We start from the raw sequence: 27,689 nt of genomic DNA, 5'->3' as shown, positions 1-27,689 counted from the left end.
CCCAGCGTACTTTCTCGACCGTATATAAAGAAAAATAGTATACATTACACGGGCAGAAATTCAAAAGCCCTAAACTACGCGATAATGCCATCATTTCGCGCAGTGCAGGAATTTCGAACTTTCTGCCCTTATAATGTAATATACTATAACTTCAAACGCGTCTTACTCGAAACCACGTTTTGCAAATCGCCTAGCAGTAGAACTAGAAAATGCCCAAAGCCAAAATTTTCTATGGACAGCGGTTGATGAATGTGTTTTAATTGTGAAAACAATCCTTCTCCGAAAAAGATAATAGAGTCACCTTCATCTCCTAAGAAATTAAAAGAGTCACCTCAATCTCCAACATCGAGTTCCTCGTCAACATCATCAAGTTCCTCATCAACATCATCAAGTTCTTCGTCTTCATCAATATCAAGCCGGACGACATCGATAAATTCAACGCTAAATAAATAAATGTCGAACCCGTCGCCATTAACAAACTCAGCTCCAAATTCTCGTTTTTATCAGTTTACTCTTTTTATATCGTTTCTTTCTGTTTAGTTTGATTTTTTTAATTATTTTTTTATTTCTAATGTTAATTTTATGATATAATACGAAAATAGTTTCTTTTCTTTAAAAAAAGAACGAAAGCAATCCTTCACCAAATGATCAATATTTAGAGGAAGAAAATAAATATTATGATATTGATGATGACGATGATAATAAATATGATAATTATTCTGTGATCGTAATATATGATGAGTTCGCTCATAATAATTATGAGGAAGACGATGACGATCTATATGATAGTGTATGGAAGACGATAATCATCAGCGATAATGATTATGAGGATGATGATGATTTTCTAGTTACAGACATCAATCTTGAGGAACTTAGTTGAAAAGTTCTAAAAAAATTTTAATTAATTTTGAAAATATTATTTTATTTTAGATGATGGAGCTTTTTGAAGTATATTAAGGGTATAAAAATTATCAAATTAGATTTTTAAATGAAAAATGTTTTTTTTTAAATTTACGCATATAATTTATATCAAAAATTCCATTTAATTTTAGTGTGCATGACTTCAGCGCATATTAAGTATTTCTGCGTGCGCAATGTATAGTGAGGGTAAATTTGCGTGCGCGTTCGTAAATGTAGTGGGGTTAGAGAAAAAGTAGAGGTTTCAGTAATATAAGTCAATTTTTAATTTTAGAGGTTGGACATTTTTGTCTGGTTTGTACCATCTTCTCACGAACACTATCTTTGTTAAAAAAATTAATAATATGGATAATAATAGGCTACCAAGACGGTATTTTATAAGGTTGATGAGAATGGCTAGGTCAAGGAATTATGACTAAATTAAATTGGGCAAATTAAACACTTTTTTTGCTAGTGCGAGAAAACGGAGTTATGGAAGACTTTGGAATTAGACAATCTGATACAAGTCTCTATCCATTTAGTGGATAGAGAAAAATATAAGAGCCTTATTTCGTGACTACATATATACCTATATGCATGCTGGTTCCCAACCTTACCTTGGAAAGCGCTTTAATCTTCATTTCAAAAGCTGTTTTGCTCTTAGATTATCAATATTGCAAAAAATATTTATGTTATGTATCCTTAAAATATTTTGTACTTTAAATTTGATATTGCGTTCAACACACATAAGGGACGTTAATTAAAATTCCCTATTCGTGTCCTCCATTTTGAAGATTACGTTACGCCAAAATTTAATTTTTTATATTCTTTGGTTAGGAGATATAATATTTTATGTGAAAGTTGTGTCACATGATTAGAAAACTGTATATGTTGAGAAGAGAAGATGAAAATATTAAAAGTATTCACATACATTTACATTTACCTTTCCAGTAACTGTTCAAGAGAGGAATATATATCTTGTAGATCTAAATTGCGGCTCTGTCTAGCTGATACAGTCAAGTGTTCGAATTGAGAGGCATTCCATGGCAGAGCATAATTGAATTGGTATCCAGATGAGAATACTAGACCTCCTCTTTTGCTCATTTCGATAGGAGTTGAGCCTCCAAATGTTAGCTGGACATAATAGAAACCAGTTGTTTATTTCAAGAACATTTTGCTTCTCTCTTTGTCAAGAAAATAAATTTCCTTCAACTTGAAGAAAGTACATATTGGTGTTTAACATATAAAGTTTTACCGTTTCTTTCATAAAAATTCACAAAAAAGCTCTTTTTTTAAACATCAGACCATTGAAAATTTTAATAAATTACGCAAAGATTTTAGTAATTGACATATTTGAAAAATATTAAATTTTTAAAAATTTTTTTTAAAATTTGCAGAAAAAATTAAAAACTTATATAGATGTCATACTTCAATTCTCATCTTTAATTTAAAACCAAAAAAGTTAAAAATTCTCTTTTCTGTTGGCGAGATATCATTGTAAACGTCAGAGCATGTTTATGTACAAATGCATTGAATTAGTTGATTTCGTACGGTTTTTAACTGAAAATGCTTGGACGCTTATAAAGATATCACGCGAACCAAATGAAATTTTTTTAATTCTTTGATATCAAGTTAAAGTTAAGAATTGAAGAATGACACCTACATTAGAGTGGTTCTTATTTTAGAAAAGTTGTAATTTTTTAGGTCACCGGTCAAATTTTAAAAAATGAAGATTTTAACGACTTTTACATTAACTGACACGAACATAAAGGTTTCTTGTGAAAATTTCAGTTTATATCTATTTTATATCTATCTTCTGTGGGTAAATTTAGTTCATTTACATATGTGACAGGGAAAGTTAAAAGTGACCTACGGTTAAAAAAATTAATTTTTTATTAATTAGTGATTCTGATAGGAAAAAATTGTCTCTATTAGAATCACTACCTAATTAATAAAAAATTGAGTTTTTTGAACCGTATGTCCCTTTTAAGTTTCCCTGTCACAAATATATAATATAATATCCTAAACTTAATTTTGTAAACTGTTGTAAACTGTTTGATAAAGACACAAAAATAATCAAAACTTAGTTTATAAGAAACTGAATTGAATCCTGAATTAATTCGTTTTCAATTTTATAGAAGTTGACAACCAGTAGCTGTCAGAAGTTATTTTTAACATCATATTCATTTTCGGAGTACTAAAAACTATTAGAATACATAATGGAAAGTCAAATTTTTAAGAAATGGAAAAATTATAATACAAAGTTTACAGAAGTGCACCAAACCCATGTTAAATCACATCTAAACTTTAACCCTTCGGCTGCACGGGTAAATATTTATCAAATGGGCTGTTCTTGTACGCAGCTTTATATGTCATATTTTAATTCGAATTCCGGCCAGCGACCTAAAAAATTCCAACTTTTCCAAAAGAAGAACCACCCTAATCTACATAAGTTTTAAATCTTTTTTGCAATTTTTAAAAAATATGACAGAGATTTAAAAATTGAGATTTCAATTTAAAAATTTTTAAAAAATTTTTTTATTGCTGAAATATTTGTTTAATTTATTAAAATTTCCAATTACAAACCATTTAACGTAGAATATAATAAGGGTCCGAATGGTATGTTTGTTAATTTTATGACATTTGTTTTAATAAAAAAGTCGTAGCTATAAATTCAGACGGTAGTGTAGGTAACATAAACTCACAGTCAGTGACAAAAAAATATCATAATTTTTTGTATTCATATTTGGAATAACTTATTATTGATATCCTTGAGATATTTTATTGTTTGTATTTAATTTACAATATCATTTTCATTTCTAGAATTGATTTAATTATATCTAAAGGAAAACTTAAAGATGCTGTGAGGGTTATATCGCAATCTTCTTAATAATGTAATAAAATAAATTACTACCTGTAAAAGTGTATTTTTTGGAAACAGAAGGACAGGTTCATTTCTAATTGCCTTTGTCGTTAGAATTAATAAAAACAGAATCTTACAATTTATACTGCACATCACGTCAAAATAGCATTAACTGAAACTAATTTTTCTGTCCCAGTATTTCTTCTTTATTGGTACAACTGTTCGTGTCAAATATTAACTCATTGGTCATTGACCCACACCAAGAGTTCCTTTAACTAAAAAATTCATTATCATGAAGAGAAGAAATTTTTAAACGTAAATGTACAATGCATACTAATTAATTATGTCAATTTTTGGAATATATATTTTTATTTATTTATATTTACGTGTCCAGAAAACATGGGATTTTTAATATACTAAATTTTTTACTTTTGGGTCATTTTATGTAAAACGGACACCTCCCTCTGACCAAAATGGGTTTAAATATAAAAGACCATTCTTTTTAAATAATTACAGATTGGGATATGTAGTTTCGATTGCCGTATGGCCTTTTTTAATTAAAAATTTTGTAAGACAATACAGCATTATAAATAAATAAATGGAAACAAACAAAATAAATAGTTTGTTTCAAAATTTTCAAATTTGATCAGATTCGCATAAAAATTGTTACTCGGGGGTTATTGGGGTCGCTGATTACGAATCTGAGATAACTTTAAAAAAATTCAAAATGAAGGATCCAATATGGCGGATAATATTAAAATTTGATGCAATTCCCTTTTAAATTGTTTTGGGGTCGCTGGTTAGGAATCTAAAGTCACTTTTTAGAAATTAAACATGGGGTATCCAATATGGTATCCAAATTTTTCAATTGATTAGATTCGTTTAAAACTCATTTTTGGGGGTTTATAAGGTTGCTGATTACGAATCTAAATTCACTATTAACAAATTCTAGTTTCATACTAACCTTCAATGTATACTACAGGCGGAAATTATGCGACCGCTAACTTCTCGAGCCATTAACCCTCGGAGAACACACCTCTTTTTTAGACCATTTTTCAAAGCTCAGCCAATTTTAAACTGCTCGTCTAATCAAACTAAAGAATTTTTTTAATATAGTTTAAACTCTGTAGAATAAGTCTGTATACTTGAAAATCCTTATTAAAAATATTAAGAAAAGATAAAAAGCTTTTCGCTTTCAAAGAACACTTGCCGGAGAAAAATTTTTGATTCTCGATTCGAGAGAAAATGGAAGAGTCTTTGTCTTCTCCACACGTTGAAACCTGGAGCTTTTCAGTAGAAGTGACTGTTGGTTTCTGGACGGAACCTTTAAAGTGATTAAATAAATCATTAAAATAATATTTTGCATAGTTTTTAACTATTTATGAATTGTTTGTAATTTTTATGAATTTATCTAAATTTAGGTGTGTCCAACTATTTTCACCTAAATATTAAAAATACTGGGAACAGCTAACAGGAATATACGTGCTAGTCGAGATATTGTCAGTATTCCCCTTGTATACGCATTTCTCTCGTCAAAGGAAACCGTACAGTATGCTGCAGTTTTTCGTGCAGTGAAATCAACAGCAGAGGACTTTAGGATAATTAATTGCCAACTGAATAAAATTATGTGCGACATTGAGATGGCTATTTGAAATGCTTGTTTGGAGGTTTTTCCCGACATCCAGATTTCTTGTTGTTTTTTCCACCTCTCGCAATCGATGTATCGAAAAATTCAAGAAAAGGGATTGCAACAGGAATACAATAATCCCGATTATCGAGATGTAAAAATCTACTCGCATATGATTTTGGCGCTTGTCTATGTTCCTGTGGAAGAAGTCAGTCGGGCATACAGTCTTCTCAAAAATGAGGTACCTGAAAATCTTATCTTAGTATTGGAATATTTTGGGGAAACCTACGTCAACGGAAGACCGCCAAGGGGCAGGAGGAGAGCAGTTGCACCCCGATATTCACCGGAGATTTGGAATCAGCATATTGCTGCACTTAACGATTCTTATAAAACAAACAACTTGAGTGAGGGTGGCACAACCGCTTTCGGCTTGTTGTTAGAAAGCACCACCCGATCTCTGACACCGAGATCATAATATCAGAGCTTAGTTTGGGGCGTAAAGTGAAGGCAGCACCGTAGAAACACTGGCTGGAATTGCGAAATAGAATAAAGTCGATTGTTGCCGAATATGCCGACTACAGAAATGATGGTCGCGATCTTCAGTTTTTACGCGCTATTGCACATAACATTGTTATTTAAAATTATATTTTTTTGCTCATTTTCTATTCATTTTGATTTTTTATTATTTATTTGTAGAATTTTCATACATTTTATAAATTTTAACTTTTATAATTAAATGTGTTTATTTATTACATTTTTTTCTTCGGGATCTTGTCAAGTCGGTAAAAATTCATTCGGTACAATAGTTTTCGGGAAAAAGTGCTTGCGGTAAAATGGTCATTAGGTAAATTTTTCATTCGGTAAATATGGATCTGTATTCCTTATCTCCAACACAAATTTTGCATTAACGATAGGACTAATTTTGGAGATAAGGAACACAGATTAAAATTTCAATTCTGCATATTATGAATTTTAATTTTGTAAAAATTTAATTTTTTTTAATTTGCCAGAAATTTTGAATTTTATAGAACTAACTTCAAATTCGTATTCCACAAGTCCAAAATACCGTGGTTATCATGTTTTATGAAAGTCGAATGATTTTTAAAAAATTTTATGCCATTTTAGATACGCTATTTTGGATTTCTAAAAATTGACTTCAGATCTGTAATTAGCGACCCCAAAAACCCTTATGTTACACCCAAGTGCATTAATGCTGTCCTTTCGGTTTTTACACATTTTTAAAAGTCGCGACGTTTCTATAGAAATGTGTACTTTATGACGTAGGCGTAACAAACTGTAACAGCTGTCAAACGGGCATTCTAACCTTCAGGAATTAAAAAAAAATTATATTTTTAAAAAGATCAAAACGATCTGATATTTTTAATTTAATCAGCTCGTTTTGATTTAAGTCAAGAGTATTTTAAAAATTATAATGTAAAGTGTAAGTGATAATTTGAATTAAATTTTTTTTTAATTTCAAGATTGAAATTAGTCTTTTGCAGATGGCAAATAAAAAATATATTGGAGGATTTCGCCGCATTATGAAACCGTTTTATTTATAAAGTTTTACTAAAAAGGTAATCTTTTTCAATCTTACTATTTGTTTTACAGTTTTACGTTTTTATTTAGTTCTTTTTTATCTTTTTTTTAATTTTTGTTTTTATTTCTATTTTTCACTTAATTAAAATTCTTATTATTTTCTATTGATTTGATTTTATCTCATTTTATATTTATTCGAATTTAAATTTGTTGTTATCGATAATTTTAGACAACTTGTGTCGTTTATATTTTTTTTCTCAAGAGTATATGCACTTAAAAAAATTTAATTTTGTAATGTTGGATAAAGAATATAAAAATGTTTAATATTTATCTCTTTTTTTCTACAATAAATTATAGTGTTTTGAAAATAAAATTTTGCTGTCAATATGCTAGGTATTTTTCTCTAAATTAGTTAATTAAAAAAACCAAAGATTAAAGATAAAATTAAGTCACACTAAATTTGTAAACGTAAGAAATAAACTTTTATTACAAATACTGTATATAATCTTAATATCTTAATAAAAGAAAATAGTACAAGCTTTTATAAATTTTTAAAAATTTTCTTTTTCTTTTAATGACTTTTTCTCGGTTGATTTCTTTTTTTGGTTGATCATGTTTTGGCTGTAAATTTTTGGAGACTTTGGGAGAATATTCATCAAAATAAAGAAATAAATTTCCAGACTGCATGGTAAGTAGGATTGTTACAGAACAATTTGAGGTGGTCCATATATCTAAAAATTCATTACAATACATGAACCTTAAAATCATTTGAATTAAATCTTAAATTTATAAATTTTCTAAAATAATATTAAAATTAAGTAATTTTAAAGTATCTTTAAAATTTTAGTTGTATATATATTTATAAATGACTTTAACTCTTCATAAAATTCATTTATTTTCAAAATTTACAATATTAAAATTCTTTCAATATTAAACAAATATTTTATATGAAAATAAAATTTCTGTTATAAAAAATCTTTTAAATGATTTTTATTGAAAATCTTAGGCTCTTAAATAAAAAATTTTTTCTTTTATTGTTAGAAATTGTTTTTTTACAAATAATGGCTTTTAAATCAAAAAATTATTTTCTATGACAAACAATTTTTTTTGTTTAAAATGTTCATTTTAGTGAATTTCCATTTAACTTAAAAAATAACTTTAGAAAAATATAGATTTTGAACAACTGAACATGATAAACTTTTTTAAACAATTGAAAATTAGATATGAAGTTCCATTTAAATGATAACAAAAAAATTTTCTGAAAATAAAAGAGTGTTTCTCTCATACGCTCAACCTCAAAATAAGTTTACAATTTTTGTATTAAAATTTATAAAAATATATTTGATTTTAAAAGTTTTGTTTAAACATGTTGCGACATCCAAACTCTAATCTTTGCAGTGAGTAATTAAATACAACATTAATTTTAAGTAACCTAATCTTTTATTCTTACACTATTTTAAAAAATATTCATAAGTCCTTTTTCTTTTATTTTTCGTACATAAATGGCACTAGTTTACAGAGATTTTTATTCATGAGATTTGACTTTCATTTTCCATGTGAAATAACCCGTTGAAACCGAAAATGAAGTTTAAAATTTTTAAAAGTATATCAGTTTTTATGATATCGTTGTTAATTGTGGGGTTAATGCAAGTGGGATTGAGTACTACAGATGTTTCAATGGAGCTACATACTTCGGAGAAGACGGTTCGCCGATGGTGGAATAAATTCCTTAATGGAGAAGATTTCTCAGACCATCGAGTACATAATTCACGTCCCATCAAAACACAGTGGGCCAGGATCGTCGAATTTTGGCCAAAAATACAATTTTTCAACTTTCAAATATGCACAAAAGAATTTATCCACAGTATTTAATAGTAAATAAGGAATTTATTGCATAAAGGATTTGTTAAATAATAAAAAATTGTGTCTTCTAGAACTATTTAAAGTTTAACATTTAAGATAAAATAATGAAATGTTTTTGATTGAAATACTTAATATATCTAGAAATAAATTAATTATTTTTGTATAAGTACTTATTTTTTCTCATCAACAGATATATTGAAGTAAAAATACCTAAATTTACTTTAAAAAAATAAAATTTATTAAAATGTAGCTCCATTGAAGTTAACAAATAGTGGATTTTTCAATCGAGTGCCGACTTTCAGTTAGTCGAGCTCCTCCGAGCCGCATAATATTTGGGAAAAAAAGTTATAGAACGATTACTTAGCATGTCTACTTTGACGCCAATATGTGCCATTTTGCGCCTTTTCATATTTTTTCAAAATAACAACTATATTGCAATAAACATATAAATATATGCAATAAATATATAAAGACAATTTTCGAAATTAATCAATTATAGTGAACAGTGGTATTTAACGGTTTTTTGTGCCGCTGATTACGAATCTGATGTCAGATTTCAAAAATTCAAAATGGCGGATCCAATATGGCGGACATAAAAATTTTAAAATCCATAAATTTGAATTAAACATAGGTATCTATGGGTTCTTTGGGTCGCTGATTACGAATCTGAAGTCAGATTTCAAAAATTCAAAATGGCGGATCCAATATGGCGGACATAAAAATTTTAAAATCAATAAATTTGAATTAAACATAGGTATCTATGGGTTTTTTGGGTCGCTGATTACGAATCTGATGTCAGATTTCAAAAAATCAAAATGGCGGTCATAAAAAATTTTAAATTAATCAATTTCAATGAAACATAGTAAGGCACTCATAATACGGTAAAAATAAACGTTGGCCCATACTGACGTTGCGTCTGTATATTTGATATAATACGGTAAAGCGACATTACTGATAGCACATCAAAGGCAGGTAAGTTCTAAAGCAACATTTCTGGATAATATTTTCATTAAATTTTTTGTCAGGTAAGTGATCTTTCTTTTTACATTTTATTATGTTTTTTGAATGAAATTCAAATAACATGACGACATTTACAAAACGTGAAATTTTAAAAAACATTACAGACGGTGATAAAGATTCTGCTGTGCACTATATTTTAAATAAATTAAATATTGACATAGAAACTCTTGAATCTGATGATCTTAATACCTTAAGAAGATCTGTTACAACATTGTTAAGTAGGAAAAAAGATAAACTTGCTGCTGCAAATAGAAAAACTGAAAGATTCGAAAAACAAAGCAAGGAGTGGCTAGATTCTACATTTGTTGTTCCTAATTTAAGGGAAAAATGTCAAACATTCTCTAGAAAACGTGGGCGTCCAACTGTTGATTACTCTGATATGTCGAATCGATCTAAACGACGAGAGATTGCGAATATAAGTAATTATCTCAAAAATGACCCATTTAAGATTCTACAGGCAGGATGTTATGCTGCAAAGAAAAATAAAATGCTTGATTTAAAAGGAATTCTCAATAAGATTGTATCGAATCACGAAAATATTGCTGACATGAAGCAATCCTTGCAGGCTTGTAAGATTAGAGTTAAGTCTGCAGAAGAAGCTCTTTCTTTTCTTTTAGATAATAATCTTTCGAAGGAAGTGTATACAAATCTACGTTTAGCGACAAAATCAAGCGGTGCTGACATATGGCCACCTTACAATGTTGTAAGAGAAGCTAAAATCAATTGCAGACCACCAGAAGAATACATTCATGTTAGTGAAAATGAAGTTCACTGTGATCTTCAAGCACTTTTGCATCATACTGCTTCTAGAATTGTCAACATGCAAAAAGAAGTAATAATCCAAAGTGCACGAAATGTTAAAAGCACTAATATTAATGCTGTATTTATTTTTAGTTGGGGGTTTGATGGAAGTACGGGATTTTCATCTTACAAACAACGGTTCTCTAATTCCAATGAAGAAAATGGTTCAAACATTAGTGATTCGAGCTTATTTGCTACAACGTGCATCCCACTAAGATTAATTACATCGACTGGAATAATATTGTGGAATAATTCAACAACTCAATCTGTCAGGTTTTGTCGACCTATTTCTCTTAAGTGGCTTAAAGAAACAAAAGAAACCACTCTGGCACAAAAAAAATTCATAGACGATCAATTTGAAGAACTAGAATCATTTGAAATTAAAGTAGAAGATTGTTGCCTTCAGGTTCATTTCTCCTTGCATTTAACTCTAATCGACGGTAAAGTTTTAAATGCAATCACTGGTACTAAATCAGCACAGTCTTGCCCAATTTGCCATGCTACTCCCACACAATTCAATGATCTCACAAAAGACATAACAAATGATTTTATGGCGAATGCTAATGCATTGCAGTATGGAATCAGTCCATTGCATGCATGGATAAGATTATTTGAATTGTGTGTGAATATCTCAAAGAAACTTGAAATTAAAAAGTGGCAAGCAAGAAGTACAACGGATAAGGAAATATGTGCGCGTCGAAAAACCAAACTTCAAGATGTTTTGTGGAACAGACTTGGGTTAAAGGTAGATATACCTAAAGCTGGAGGAAGTGGCTCTACAAACGATGGCAACACAGCTCGTCGTGCCTTTCAAAACCCGGAGCTATTTGCAGAATGTTTGGGTCTTAATCCAATGTTGATTCGTAATTTTTCGACAATTTTGATTGCTTTATCTTGTCATCTACCAATAGATCCAGATAAATTTGATGAACTCTGCGATTTAACTACTAATCTTTATGTTCAAGATTACGCTTGGTATTACATGAGCGCTACACTACATAAAATCCTAAAGCATGGTGGTACGATAATTAGGACTAGTGTGTTACCAGTCGGTATGCTTGCGGAAGAGGCATCAGAATCGCGAAATAAAAACTACAAAAATTTTAGAGAAAGTCACAGTCGAAAATTTAGTCGTGAAGCTACTCTAGAAGATGTTTTCCTTCGATCAATGGACACATCTGATCCATATATTTCCACCTTGAGCCTTCGAACAAGATTAAATAAAAAGAAAAAGTTACCTCTTCCAGTAGAAGTAGCTGCATTGCTTAAATCTCCAGAAATTTCTAGTGGGAACTTTAATTATGAAAATGAAAATGATGATGATGATGCTGATGATGATGATGATAGTAGCGACCTTACAGGCCTCAACCAATTCTATGCAAATTTGGACAATTTAGAAATTAGCAATGATGAATCAGATTAACTAAGCTGCTTTGAAGCATTTTTATTTTTCTTACATTAAAAACAGTTATCAGCGCAAAAAATGAAAAAAGAGTAAAAAATTTAAAAAAAAATTAAAAAAATAAAAAAACCAAAAAAATAAAAAAACCAAAAAAATTAAAAAAATTTTAAAAATCTAAAAAAAAATACAAAATGGGATCTTTACCTGTAACCTCCTCGTGGTAGATTCTGGAAACTACAGTACGTTTTATTTTTGTAGGCTAATAACAGGAAAATTTTGTTTATTTTCTTAATTTTATACACACTAGTTTTGTAATCACCAAACTTAAAAACTCCCAAGCAACAAATTGTAGGCGAATCTCATCCAATCTAAAATCCACTTGAATTCTTACATCAGATTCGTAATCAGCGACCGAAAAAACCCATAGATACCTATGTTTAATTCAAATTTATTGATTTTAAAATTTTATGTCTGCCATATTGGATCCGCCATTTTGAATTTTTGAAATCTGACATCAGATTCGTAATCAGCGACCCAAAAAACCCATAGATACCTATGTTTAATTCAAATTTATTGATTTTAAAATTTTATGTCCGCCATATTGGATCCGCCATTTTGAATTTTTGAAATCTGACATCAGATTCGTAATTAGCGACCCAAAGAACCCATAGATACCTATGTTTAATTCAAATTTATTGATTTTAAAATTTTATGTCCGCCATATTGGATCCGCCATTTTGAATTTTTGAAATCTGACTTCAGATTCGTAATCAGCGACCCAAAAAACCTTTAGATACTTATGCTTCATTGAAATTGATTCATATAAAAAAATTTATGTCCGCCATATTGGATCCGCCATTTTGAATTTTTGAAATCTGACTTCAGATTCGTAATCAGCGACCCCAAAAACTGTAGGTAGCATACTTTTTATTCGTAAATATCTTGTATTTTTTAAAATAATGATTTTTGGCCAAAAATCGACGATCCTGGCCCACTGTGCAAAATACCCGATCAAGACGAATTAGTTCGACAGTATTATACAGAAGAACCCTTCAATACTGTCAACCAATTTTTAGTTGACACTGGTGTAAATGTTCATCGCAACACAGTAGAAAGGAGATTAAAGAGAATGGGAATAATTTCTGCTCGTGTTAATAAAAAGAAATATCTATCTAAGACAGCTCAAGAAGAAAGAGTTGGGTACGCCCTCCAATTCTATGCTGAGCCACAAGAATTTGGGGAAAATACGGTGTTCATGGATGAAAAAAAGTTCTGTACTACAGAGGATGGTCGACGAAAAGTTTGGCGACAAAAAGGGCAATATCTGTCACCAAAACATGTTATTGCAGTAAATCACAGTCGAAGAATATCAACATCATTTTGGGGATTCATCACTTCCAAAGGCTTAGGCCAAATTCGTCAAATCCCTGGGAGGATGAATGGCGAAATGTATATCGACCTATTGGAGAACGAATTTTTGCCCTATCTTCGTCAGCAATTTCCTGAAGAAGAATTTCCTGATATCCAAGTAGTTCAGGATAATAGTAAAATCCATACATCTAATGTTGTTAAAACCTGGTTCGATGATCATCCAGAATTAATACTACTTCCTCATCCGCCGTACTCCCCAGATTTAAATCCCATTGAAAATATATAGAGTACAATGCAAAGTAAATTCAGAACTGGGGAAGCGACAAGTCTTCAAGAGCTTGTAGACAAGGTACATGCAGTTTGGGATGAACTTTCTAGCACCTAACATTGCAGCCAATAATATCTACTCAATGCCGAGAAGACTTAGAGAAGTAATACTTGCAAATGGTTTTTGGAGTAAATACTGATTAGAAGTTTTTTTATAAATTGAAATATTAATTTAACGAATTTAAACATTTATACTTTATTTTAAACGTTTTAAAGTTAAGGCTGGACAAAAGTCGCTTCAGTTAATTAAAGATTTTAAAAAAGTCGTTTATTTTATTCAGTGTTGTCCCAAAAATTTCATATTTTATTTTTCTGATTTTCCCCTTTCAATGATTTCAAAATTAAATTATTAAAAATTTTAATAACTTTTGTTAAATAAATATATTTAAATTCTTATTTATTTTTCCACAAGAATTAAAAAATTTTAATTCCAATTTCATTCTGAAATTTAATTATTTCGATAAGAATTAAAATTGCAATTCTTCAAAAATTTAATTATTTTCAATAATTTTTAACTAAACTTATTTTCTAAATCAATTATTATTTTTTTATAATTTTCCCAAAGTTTTTCTAGAATTCAATAACTTAAATGTAGAACTTTAATTTTTTACAATAATTGTAAATTCATCACTTTTTTCTAGTTATTAAGGTGAATTATTGAAAATACGTAACCAAAATTATTAAAAATTATGATGAAACAATTTATAAAATTAGTTTTCTAAAAATATTTAAAAATAATTTATAAATGACAGATTTTTATGATAACCGATAACAGATTTTTAATTATATATACTTTAAAAATTTCCAAATAATTGAAATATAGCAATTTTCTGGATAAGAATAAAATTTTTAAATAGAACTTTCTGGATAATTATTAAAAATATTCAAGATCAAAGATTTAATATAAAGAATTTATTAGAACATTTCATTATTTTGATTTTTCATTATGTAATATTATTTATATATTATGTAATATAAAAAAAATATTAGTTGTATCGAATCCTGTAGCCCTCATGGAAGTTTTTACTAATGGAAGTCTGTAAAAAAATGTAGTTGGTTGAAAGAAAATTTTTGTAATTGTATCCAAATTATATAATATTCAAATTTAATTAAAAAATTTTTCATTTTTCTCTCTGTTTAAATTTAAAATTTTTAAAAAATATAATTGAGGAATATTTAAAAACGCATCTATTAACTTATTTGTAAACATTTTCTTTTAAAATAATACAAAGTTGTTGGCATTTTAAAAATAGAAAATCTTGATAAAAACGAAAAAATCTTCATAACGAAGCGAAGAGTTTATGAAATGAACACAGAAAATTAATTAATTGGCAGTAGTGTTTTGCATATAATTTACCTTTTTTTAGCGCTTCATTAAAATCATCCAGATTTTCTTCTGACCAGTATTTAATAACTTCTAAAATAGAATAATAATCAAGGCCAGAATACTTTTCTAAATTTGCAACTGCCTTCCTTATTTTATTTGCTAATCTCTTAGCCGTTGTAAAGTGACAAAGCACTAGAGATCCAAAAATTTCTAAGTGTTGTAGATTTGAATCTAAAAGATCTTCAAATTCTTCGTTTTGAAGAATCATCGACAATTTTTTAACGCTTACTTTTAAAAGCGACAAGATGGTGTACTCATTTTCTTCAGTAATTCTTATATCACCATACATTTCTAAATTCTTCATGAGGTGTTCAAACATTGGACTTCTTTCAATCAAATTTTTTATTGTTTCCCACAATTTATGTTGAACAATGATATCTTTATTTTCAAAATAAATATAAGCAAGATAAGATAAATCTTGAATGCTGGGCTCATCTGGTTCAATACATATTAGGTATTCGATGACGTCAAGAAAATTTTCTAAATTTATCGAAGAATCATTTCGCATTCTCATCATTTGTTTACACGCAATTGTAATGACTTTATTATACGTAATTTCTGAATATCCGCTTTTGAACATTCCGGCTTCTACTGCAGTTTGAATTTCTTGTTTACTTTTATTACAAAGTGTCATTGTCTGTAGAAGTGTAAAACCATTTACACATGTACCGATATTAGAAAAACTTGTACACAGTAATGTAACGATTTGAGCAATCTGAAAATTAAATTTGATTGCATAATAGATTGCTAAAGTCACAACATTATATTGATCATTCATCTCATCAACGTACTCCATTAAGAAATTGTCTATTAAACAATAATCAACAAAAGATACTAAATGAAGTACTCTCCGAAGATGATCACTATTGACGTCCTCAGGACAATTCAGATGATAGTATTTTAGCTTTTTTTATGTTTTTTATATTTTTTTATTTTAATTTACTATATTTCACAAGTATTGTGTGAAAATTTGAAGCAGATCCGAGCAAAACTGACGGATGATCCAGCTTCGACTTACAGTGAACACCGCAAAATGGTTTTTTTGAAAGCGCCTTCGGAAATCGCGTGCCAATCAGTTCCTTCTCATCATATAGCTTTCAAATTTTGACTAAATTATCTTTAAATGATGTACTATAAATGTAAAATTTGTCCAGTACACTGACTTTGTCCAGAGCGCCAAAAAAAAAATCACGAAAACATGCCATTTTTTCACAGAATTAACTATACCCATTCCTTAAACCGTTTTTCCCACACTTGCTGTTTTTAAAGTTGGTGTTCACTGTCACGCAAAATCTACTGCACCGATTCTTTTGAAATTTGGTACACTTTTTATACACATTAATGGCGAGGTAACGCTGTCGAGTTTTTATTTTTTTGTTAATTATTACTCATTTTACAATAACAAATGTGTTGCCATTTTATAGCAAAAATCGATTTTTTGACTTCAAAGTCGTGCCAAAAATCTAGAAATGAAAAAAAATAAAAACTCGACAGCGTTACCTCGGGACACTCATCAGTTAACAAAAAAATCTTGGGTTTTTGAATTCAGATGATCCAGCTTCAACTTACAGTGAACACCGCAAAATGGTTTTTTAAGGCGTCTTCGGAAATCGCGTGCCAATCAGTTCCAGGCAAATACGAGTACTCCTAATTTTCAAGTCGTTCTGTAGGCACAAAAGTTTAGAATAAGTTTATAGTATGTAAGAAAATTTTCTCGGGGACACTTGTAAACGCTAGTATTAAGGCAAAAAGACGAGTGTATAAATAAAATAAATTTCCTAAATAGTTAATTTATAAATTTCGTCTGCAAATTAATAAAATTGCCTCCTGATTCGATTTACCTGTCACTAATTTGAATTAGTGAAAAATTTAATAATATTTTGTAATATTTTACTAATTATTAGTAAAGTTCACTATTAATTAGTTACATCGTACTAATTGAAAAGTAAACTCGTACTAATTGAACAGTAAAAACTGAGTTACTAATTCAAATTAGTAGAAACTCTTACTAATTCAGATTTAGAGAGCGATATTTTACTTTAGATTTTATATTTAACATATATATTATATTTTCGTCGATAAATATGAGAATACGTACAGTGGAATTTTTAAAATTGAAATATCAATATACATATTGTTTGAAAACTCAAATTATTCTGTAACAATTCTAGTTACCATGCAGTCTGGAAATTTATTTTTTCATTCTGATGAATATTCTCCAAAGTCTCCAAAAATTTACAGCCAGAAGATGATCAACCAAAGAAAGAGATCAAACGTGAAAAAATCATTAAAAGAAAAAGAAAATTTTTAAAAATGTATAAAAGCTTGTACTATTTTCTTTTATTAAGATATTAAGATTATATACAGTATTTGTAATAAAAGTTTAATAATAAATAATAATAAGCCGTATAATAAGTTCAAGGTAAATTAACATTTGATGTGGTTCCAACAGCAGCTTCTTTGAGTTCTCTATTCTTTTTTTCGTATTTCAGTGACGAATAATTAACTACTGGTCCATTTAATAATATGGCTCTAAGATAATGTAGCCATAAATGCATTTTTGGTTTTAGTTTATTTATTAATATGCCATAATATAATGGTTTAAAAATTGAAAACGGTGATAGGCAAGCCCTAATAAACTTTCTTTAATAGTATAATATTCACATTTCTCGCACGCGTTTTGGTTTATTTTTATCCTCAACTTTTTCAACTATCCAATCCAAAACTTGTAAAAACACTTGGTAGCTATAGTAAAAGCTTAATAGGGTTTGTAAAAAATAAATTATTTATTTACTACAAAGGAATTATTAAAAAAAATTTTTTTTATTTATCTTATAGAGACGAAAAGAATTTTGTAAAAAAAAATAAATTTTTTTTTTATTTTATTTATTTAATGGAATAATTTTTTTTCAATTATTGGATTTGGAAGGATATGTTCGAAAATTTAATTTACTATATGACATAATTTCAATGTGAGTCGAAGATTCCTATCAAGTCAAAGAGTCCCATAGGACAAAGAAGATTGTATTTCAGGCAGGATCCATTGCGTCCAGCTAATTCAGCGTCAAATACATCTTGAGGCAAATTTTCCTTTTGAGATGATGATGGTCTATTAAAAAAATACATATTAATTTTAATAATTTTCATTTTCAAATGAATATTGTAAATACTATTGTAGTACTTTTACTGTATTAATTTTTTCCTTAAAAAAATTATATTTTTAAAAATTTTGTTTTTGCATTTTTACCAATTTTTTTATATTAATACTGCCGTCCATAATGGAGTGGATACCACTTTTTTCATTATAGTGTAAAAAGCGTTAAACGTAGAATAGAAAAAGAATAAAAATTATCTCTATTTTTTCCTAAAAGCTGATAAAATTATGAAAGAATGATACCTAATAGAAGAGATGTTGACGTCAAGAGGCCAAAAAGAGAAAAATTTGGTAATTTTTTTCTCTTTCACTCTACAACTCAAAAAATAGTTAACAAAATGACTTCAAAGGCTCCTTATTTTACGCAAAATTTAATAATATTTTTAACTGTATTTAAGTTTTTTTGTATCTGTGACGCTCCACGGTGAAAGGGACCTTAAGTCAAGAGCACTTAAGGTCCCTTTCACCGTGGGGCGTCTTATCTCCTTTTATTTCCGAAATATGATTGAAAAAGTAATTACATGTTTTTCATAGAGTCGAATGTAATCGTCCTGATACTCGTGGACGGTATTCCATATAAAAAATATTGATATTGCATGCTTTTCTTAATTTTTTAATTTCCTTGAAGCTAATTAACATTTTTAAACGTTTTTGGACTCATTTTAATTTTTATTTAATGGAAAATTAAATTTATTTATCGGTATTTTGGTAAATATTTTTCTTTACAATGTGCAAATCACTTAATTTTTCGAAATGTTATAATTTGACTTTCCCGGCTCGCACCTTGTAAAAATAAATAACTACCAACATTCCTATAAATAAATTTGATTCTACATTAAATAGCGATTAAAATAAGTCTAAGAACGTGAAGAAATGTTAACTAGCTTCGGAGAAATTAAAAAATTTAGAAAAGCATGCAAAATAAACATTTTTTATATATCTGGGTAAATCCACAGAACCGGTCGATTTCACTGACTTTTGTGGCGTTTGATCAATCAAAAACTTATTCGACTTCATCAGACGAATAAATCTTCGTATTGTAAAATAATGTGCCTTTAGAAATAAAGAAAATATTAAAATAATTATCACCTGAAACTTGACCGTAAATAACTAAATTTTGCCTTTTTCTAGGAGCACATCTACAGATTGTAATGAAATGCATTGAAAACATGCGTGATTATTAAGAAGCGTTATTATTATTCTTTTATTAAAATGCCAAATTCTATTTCTAATTTATAATGTCAAAAACTTGAGAATCACAATCAATTTTTCATTATTATTAATTCATTTAGTTCATTATGAATGTATCAGTCAATGTAAAGAATTGACTGTCTTTTCATTTGTTATTTTTTTAAACTTGCGTCAAAAGTAAGATAATTCAACTTATAAAATTAAAAAAAATTAATGCCAAAATAATACTTATTAATTAATTATTATATTAATCATAAATATGTTAATATTAATTATCTTACACAAATAATTATAATTAATCCTATTTTATTCTTTATTTTTTACACATATTACAAAAATATATGTGACGCTCCACGAGAAAAGGGACCTTATGACAAGAGTAAATAAGGTCCCTTTTCTCGTGGAGCGTCACATATATAGAAAACAAAAGAAGAAAGAAATACACATTTTTAATTTTATTTTCTGAAAAAACTCATTTTCGTTTGAACAGTAATCAATCTAAAAGTGGATTCTTTAAATTCTTTTGTGTAAATTTAACATGCAACGCTTTTTAATATCTCATTGTTTACAGTGAAATCAACAGTATTAACTGGTTCAGCTGCAAAATGAAATACGGAATCTCTTTTATCTCGAAAGGTAATTTGAAAACCTACGCACTGTAAATTGTTCACATTTACATTTTCGAAAGCATCTGGAATTTGCGTAATTTTATGCATATGTGACAGGGACAGTTAAAAGGGACCTACGCCTACGGTCCGAAAAAAAATTTCGAGAAAAACGACTTCGAAGTTTACAAAGTTGATTTTTTGCACTGTTTTTTGTCAAAGTACCTAACTTTGAAGTGGAATTGTGAGAAAACTAATGCATTGGAAAGAGCGGTTCACAGTGTGTTATTTTTGCATTTTCGCGTTCAAAACCTAATTTCTCATGAAGGAATTGACCAAAATAAATGAACCTTGGACAAAAATAATTTAAAAATTCAAAATGTCGGACCCAATATGGCGGAAACAATTTTTTAAAAGTGCTTAGATTTCAATAGAACTTAATATTTGATTGTTTTTCTAATGCAGAATTTAAATTTGATGCTCCATTTTGAATTTTTAAATTTTACCATCATATTTGAATTCAGTGACCTCAAAAATGTAAAAGTACCAAGTCTTATTGAAATCGAAGAATTTTTAAAAAATTTTGTCCGGCATATTGGGTCCGCCATTTTGAATTTTTAAATTTTACCACCATTTTTGGAGTCAGCAAAAATAAATTAAAATACTCTTATAAAAAAGTAAATATTTCCTATTTTAAATATTCCGATATGGAAATATTTTACGCATGTGGAGTTCGTTTTCTTTGCGCGAGTACCTATATGTTTCTGAAGAAAATACAGTTTGACTTTTGTATAGTCTGTGAAAGATTTTAATTTGCTCTCCATAGATATTATAACGAATAATAGCGTATTGTATAACAGGTGGTATAACTAACTTTGAAACATTACCAATTACATATAAATCATTACCTATTGTTGTTAATTTAATTTTTTTAGAAAGTGCGTGTAACGTCTTACAAAATGTATGTGCTTTTGAACTTTCCTGAAGTCCTTCATTACTTATGTATATGTATTTATAAAGAATGACATGTCATAATATATTTGTAATTTTGCTGATTTACTTCCTTGCACGAGTGCTTTAAGTTTTCCGTTTTTATCCTCAAAGGGAAAACAACTGTATACCCATATTGGTCCTTTCGTCCGAACGTCGTCTGCAAAGTGTAGTAAAGAATGTATGTTACAAGACATATATTCAAGACGATATAATTGTCGAAATTTGGACAGAAATTCATTAAGAAGACGAGAACAGGCTTCGAAGTCTAGTAGCAGGCAAAAAAAGTATGAAATAGTAGCATTTTGTTGTCGAGAAATTGAAAGAAAAAAATACTAGAAATAGGAATTCACAAAATTTTTATTATATTTTGATATAAACATAAAATAATGAAAATATAATAACTTTTTTGTCGATATTTTACATTATAAAGTAAAACGCACTTGTTCATAACATTTTGCACATAATAAAATGTAATTGTTAATAATATTAAAGGAGACCTTTCATAAAAATTTGTTTTTTAATAACAGGCTCAGAATTTTGAGACGTAAAATTAATATTTTCTTTCTCCTTATTATTTTCTAAAAAAAACTTTCAATTCTTACATTTCGATTTATTTTTGGTTTTTTCTCTGGTACAATAGTATTCTTAATAACACCCTTTCGTTTTAACGTCGCTATAGGTTTTTTATCTCCAAAACAAAGCCCAACAATAATTATTAAATTTTCTTTCCTGAACCTTTCTTTATACGGAAGTTCATTAATGACTAAATATACAGGACAAAGGAGAATTTAGATGATTTGAATACTGGTACACCGTCGGTGTACCAGGTAAAAGATATGTTATTTTGATTTTATAAAATTCCACCTTCTTGACTTAACTCTTTGTACAATAAGCCATCGTAAATCTGGTGCATTGATCGTTTTCATTTTGTAAATCTTTAAAGCAATTTTCACAATAATAATGTTTACATAAAGGGGATTGATAGTCTTCAAAATATTTTTTAAAAAAATAAAGAGATTCCACGCAAAAATTTGGCTGTGGGCAATGCATCGCAATTAACGTTAAAATTGATGCTAAAATAACACCTGATATATTAAATTTTGATGTCAACGCTAAAATGGACAACAGACTTTCTGACAAGGAAATTGGTGCACCTTAATACAAAGAAGGGTCATTTTCTTCAAACTCATTCTCTAAATCAATTATTTTTGATATATTTTGACAAAGTTCTTTATAAATATTGTCAGAAATACAAAATTTAATTTTTTTGTGAATTTAAAGTTTATATTGAAAAAAAATTAGAAACGAGTAAACTCTTTTTAAGGGGGCATATACAGTCATTAAGACAAAAAAGGCGATTTTTCTGTATTTATTTTCTTTGGAATGGTTCAATATTTTTATTAAAAAAATTTTGCATATTGATTGTAATGTTATTAAAAATAACAATTTATTTTTTTATTACATAATATAATATTAATCAATTTCTTCGTTATAAATTATTATTTTAAAAATTTGTATTTTTTTTCTGTAGTGTTACGATCCTAATTATTATAATTTCCCTAATGTTTCCCGATTTTATTTTAAAATTAATTAAAATAGGGACGGGGTAGTAAATAACAAGAAATTACTTTAGTTGAACAAATGTATGTGTATTTTATGAAATAAGATAAAATTGATGAAAATAAGAGATGGACATAGGCTTTCTAATGTGAGTCTTAGAGTGGTTGATTGTTTACCTTGGGACAAAGGGTGATGCTAGACGTTCAGGTATAATGGCACTGGTCCTTTAATGGTTGACTAATTGGATGCAGTATTGTGTCTCGAGAAACAGGAACACTCTTTTCAAATGGCAAATTTGACTTCCAGATCGACTTTCCAAAATGCACTTTTGAAATATACGTAGAGTAAAGGACAACTACTGAAACTGGGTTTAGAGCACTGGGTCGTGAAGAACCACTTGTTATAGATAAAAATTTAAGACTGACTTGTGCAGAGCACCACTTCTCAATTTGAGACTTATAATATTGATGACTACATTTTCTTGACTGCTTTTCTAGACTGAACTGCTGTTGATGGTCTGGCTCTTCTTATACCCAAATTTTCCTGTGTATTTGAAGAAAGTGTACGTTTTGTCATGTATTTGAAGAAACTGTACGTTTTGCCATGTATTTGAAGAAACTGTACGCTTTGCCATACATTTGGAGAATCGTTCGCTTTTCCATGCATTTGGAGAAACCCTTTGTTATAGAAACACTTGTGGTGACTCACTATTAGATTGCACGTGTCCATTGCTTATTATTCATACGTTATTTTATAATTTTGTTATTTCCATTAATTGTTTATAATTTGTTGTTGTTACAATTCATTATTTATAATTTGTTACAATTTGTTAATTTTTAATTTGTTATTTATTATTACAATTTTGTTGTTGTTTATTATTATAATTCTATTATTTAATATTTATATTGTTTATTATTATTTGTTAAAGTTTGTTGTTATATTTGTTATATTTAACTATTTATTACATTTTGTTATTATTTGTTAATATTTATTATTACAATTTATTATTGTTTATTATTATTTCTTAAAGATTGTTGTTAAGATTGTTATATTTAACTTATTTATTACAATTTATTATTGTTTATGTTTATTATTACAATTTATTATTGTTTGTTATTATTTGATAATATTATTACAATTTATTATTGATTATTATTAATATTATTAATTAACATGATTATTATTATTAATTATTAAGATTAATTATTATTCTGCATATTATTATTGAAAATAGGTTACGGTGACGTAACAGTAGACACGATTACAGAAGCCAGGATTATCTGATATCAAAAAACAAAAAAGATTTTGTTATTAGAATACTTTCTCTTGGGGGTGGACGAAGGATTTTTTTAAAATTATTGTGACACATTTTACAACAAAAAATAGTCGATTTTTTAAAACAAAAATCACTAGTTAAAATTTAAACTTCTCTAAAAAATCAAAACTTTTTGAATAAATATATTGAACCATTTAAGAAAAAAAATCAAGAAAAAGGGACTTTTTTGGCCTCATGACTTTATATGGCCCCTTAAATTTTTAAATCTTTTTAAACACTAAAATTCAGAATTATTTTATGAATTCCAAGAATTTAATTTTTTCTTGAACTTTGAATAAAATTTGCTGACTTTTTCCTGATTTCCTTAATAAATTCTACTTTCCTAGGCTTTTTCTTAATTTCCCTGATCTGTGGCGACCCTAGTACATACTGTATTACTGTTCTTCAAATACAGTAATGGTATTCTTCGCATATATATAATGTGAATACATAATGATTATGTATTCACTTACATATGGTTAGTAATAATAATAATTTTAAATATCCGAATTTTATTTAGCCCTCATCAATATCCGTGAAAACTGAAGGCCATACGCAGTTGACAAAAACTGAAAATATTTATGTCAAAAACTCTATCATTCACGATGTTTTGAGTCTGACCTATAATCCAGAAGAAATGGTGAGACGTCTTTTGATAGAATTGATTAGAAAAGACCAATTACAATCAAGACTGCTATGGAAAAAAGAGGAAGAGAGCGAACACCTAGAGATACATTGAATGCGGTGTTCAGTAAAAAAATATTTCTTAATTATTAAATCTACTCTCTAAATCTGAATATGTGAAATTTCACTTATTATAAGTGTATATGCACTTATTGAACAAGAGAACGACTTATAACTTACAAATATGTGAATTTTTACATATTCAGATTTAGAGAGTACTCATAATACAGTTAGTAAGATTTAATTGTATACCCTGTTCTTTATTATTAATACTATTGTTTGTTCCGATCTTTATCCATATATCTAGTTTTTGTGCATAATCGAATTGAAGGTCCACCATTTGAATTCGAACACTACATCAAAGTTGTTAACAATCAATTTGCGCGATTGAGACAAACAGTTGAGGAAAACAGCAGAAGGGGAAATATAAAGAAATTTACTCCAATATATTTATACAAAAGCAATACATTTGTGCGGGTTGTAGCTTCGCACGCATCTAAATTCAAAATTTCGTTTTCGTTAGCATTACAGCCATACTCCCACTTATCTTTCATTTATTCGTCACGAATCAAGACGTTTAGCCTTATCTATGTTCGACGCTGGAAACTTGATAGCTATGACACGTTTATGATTAAATATAATTTATAATATTTATAATACCGACAGATTAGCTCAGTCGGATAGATTTCTCACTTGGTGAACGTTTTAGGACCAAGGGTAAGCACTAGGGTGTCCCAAAAAAATAAAAAGTTTTTTTTTATTGGGTCTCATCCCCTAAAAATCTTTTAATTTGTGTAAAAATAAGAACACAATATTTGGAAATAAAAAATTTTAATATTAACCCGTGGTTCAGACCCTTTAAACCATACAAACGCTAAAAATTTAGTGTTTTTTCATTTTTAACATAAATATTAATGTCAAAATATAATGAATAGGGTGTCATTGTAAAGATAATTAAATTACCTTTCGATCCATATGTCACAGTATAAGATTCAATTAAAATTAAGAGTGTTACAGTCGATTAAAGATCAAATTTCATGAAAATTTTGATGATTTTTAGACACTTAAGTAACTTGTACTTTTTTCACATTAAACAGTAAAAAATATTTAGATTTTAATTTTTTTATTGAGAGTCTGTAACATTACAAAAATCCATAATTTGATCGTCGATTAAATTCGTCTCAAAATCCGTTACCTGATTTTGAGACGAATTCGATCGACTTTTATAAAATTCTCCGCCATTTTGAAATTTGAAAAACTGACATTGGACTCTAAATCAGCGACTTCAGTATTTCTTGATCACTGATTTTAGTAACTTTAGTGGTTATATCCAAATTTATTGTTTTAATTTTTGCTGCAAATGTTGACGGAATGATAAAAATGAAAAAAATAGTTTCGTTCACTAAATCTACTGTATCATTGTCATTTTAAATCAAATCGAGGTCCGCAAGGGCTAAAATTTTTTGTAATGTTGCAGACTCTCAATAAAAAAATTAAAATCTTAATATTTTTTACTGTTTAATGTGAAAAAAGTACAAGTTACTTAAGTGTCTAAAAATCATCAAAATTTCCATGAAATTTGATCTTTAATCGACTGTAACACTCTTAATTTTCATTGAATCTTATACTGTGACATATGGATCGAAAGGTAATTTAATTATCTTTAAAATGACACCCTATTCATTATGTTTTGACATTTATATTTATGTTAAAAATGAAAAAACACTAAATTTTTAGCGTTTTTATGGTTCAAAGGGTCTGAACAACGGGTTAATATTAAAAATTTTTATTTACAAATATTGTGTTCTTATTTTTACACAATTTGAAAGGATTTTAGGGGATAAGACCCAATAAAAAAAAACTTTTTTATTTTTTTGGGACACCCTAGTAAGCACCCTTGGTTCGCGCCCATTTGGCTTGGTATTTTACCGGCACGTGAGATAATGTAAGCGGGAGGTTCGACGTTGAAGTATATTAGACGTCGTTATACATATATATATATATATATATAGTTTTCTACAGTTTTCCTCTCCACTGGCGAGAAAACCCATTAGACGGGTGGTCCAGGCAAATGCTAGTACTCCTAATTTTCAAGTCGTTCTGTAGGCGCAAAAATTTAGAATAATATATAAGAAAATGTTATATGTAAGAAAATTTCCTCGAGGACACTTGTAAACGCTTGTATTAAGGGAAAAAGACGAGTGTATAAATAAATAATCTTTATAATTTGCGAAATCATCGGAAACATTGTTAAAAATAAGTTAATAATTTCTTATATTATTTAAATTTATTAAGATTAGAAAAATAAAAAATATTTTTAACGTTGAATAACTGTTTTTTTACAAAATTATAATTTTTTAAATTTGAAGGAATTTAACAATTTTTAAAATTAAATAACTTTTTAAGCTTTTTAAATTTAAAAAATATCAATAGTTTTTTAAACCTTTATTTGGAATAAAATATAATGAAATAATCAATATTTTGATTTGCTAAATATTTTCATTTCTATTAAAACATAAGCAAATTAAAGTTGTCGTAGTTTGTGATTGTTGTCTTTGCTTAAAGTTTTAAATGATTTTTTAACTAGACTAGTTTTGAGCTAGACTTGAACCAATCATGAATTCGAGCCTTGAGCTAGTTTTAAGTTTTAAATGAAATATAAGCTTGAAGCAAACTTAAGCGTTTAAGTAAGTCTTCAACGAGTCTTCAGCGAGTTTTTAGCTTTAAGCAAGCCATAAGCTTTAAGTAAGCCTTAAGCGAGACTCAAATCTTTCCGCGAGTTTTTATTTTTAGGTACGGCATATACTGTAAGTCTCAAATGAGTCTTAAGTTTTAGGCTCCAGCCAAGCCTTGAGCTTTACATGATTTTCAAATCTTACACAAATTTTTAGCTTCAGGTTCGCTTTAAGCTTCATGTCAGCTTAGAGATTTAACCCTTAAACCGCACCCTGGGTGTGCGACACCCATATTCTAGCTTTTTACTCTAATATCTCGTTTAAAGTCGTAAAAATTGAACATATGTCGCTATTGGACGTCACATTTTGTACTTAACTTTATGTTCCGTGAGGGAGATTTGTCTCCCAAGTGTCT

The 27,689-nt window shown here is 28.4% G+C and overlaps 1 protein-coding gene across 4 annotated transcripts in view; it reads right to left on the bottom strand.

Moving 5' to 3' along the window:
- The window catches only part of LOC122498820, a 40,958-nt gene that overhangs the window by 10,224 nt on the left and 3,045 nt on the right, over positions 1 to 27,689 (bottom strand). The window contains exons 1-3 of one of the 4 annotated variants that reach the window (XM_043606760.1): positions 4,725 to 4,825; positions 3,812 to 4,035; positions 1,841 to 2,031 (exon numbers count right to left, since the gene is read on the bottom strand). The exons of 1 other annotated variant lie outside the window; for it this stretch is intronic. In XM_043606760.1, coding sequence (XP_043462695.1) covers positions 1,841 to 2,031; positions 3,812 to 3,913 — 293 coding nt within the window. In that variant the 5' untranslated portion in view covers positions 3,914 to 4,035; positions 4,725 to 4,825. Of the gene's footprint in view, positions 1 to 1,840; positions 2,032 to 3,811; positions 4,036 to 4,724; positions 4,826 to 17,506; positions 18,207 to 27,689 lie in introns of those variants that run through there. 2 more of the 4 variants (XM_043606761.1, XM_043606759.1) reach the window with 2 other exon arrangements.

The sequence above is a fragment of the Leptopilina heterotoma genome, unplaced genomic scaffold, assembly GCF_015476425.1.
Source record: "Leptopilina heterotoma isolate Lh14 unplaced genomic scaffold, ASM1547642v1 Lhet_16, whole genome shotgun sequence".
NCBI lineage: Eukaryota > Metazoa > Arthropoda > Insecta > Hymenoptera > Figitidae > Leptopilina > Leptopilina heterotoma.
This window is presented reverse-complemented; position numbering and strand designations above follow the sequence as displayed.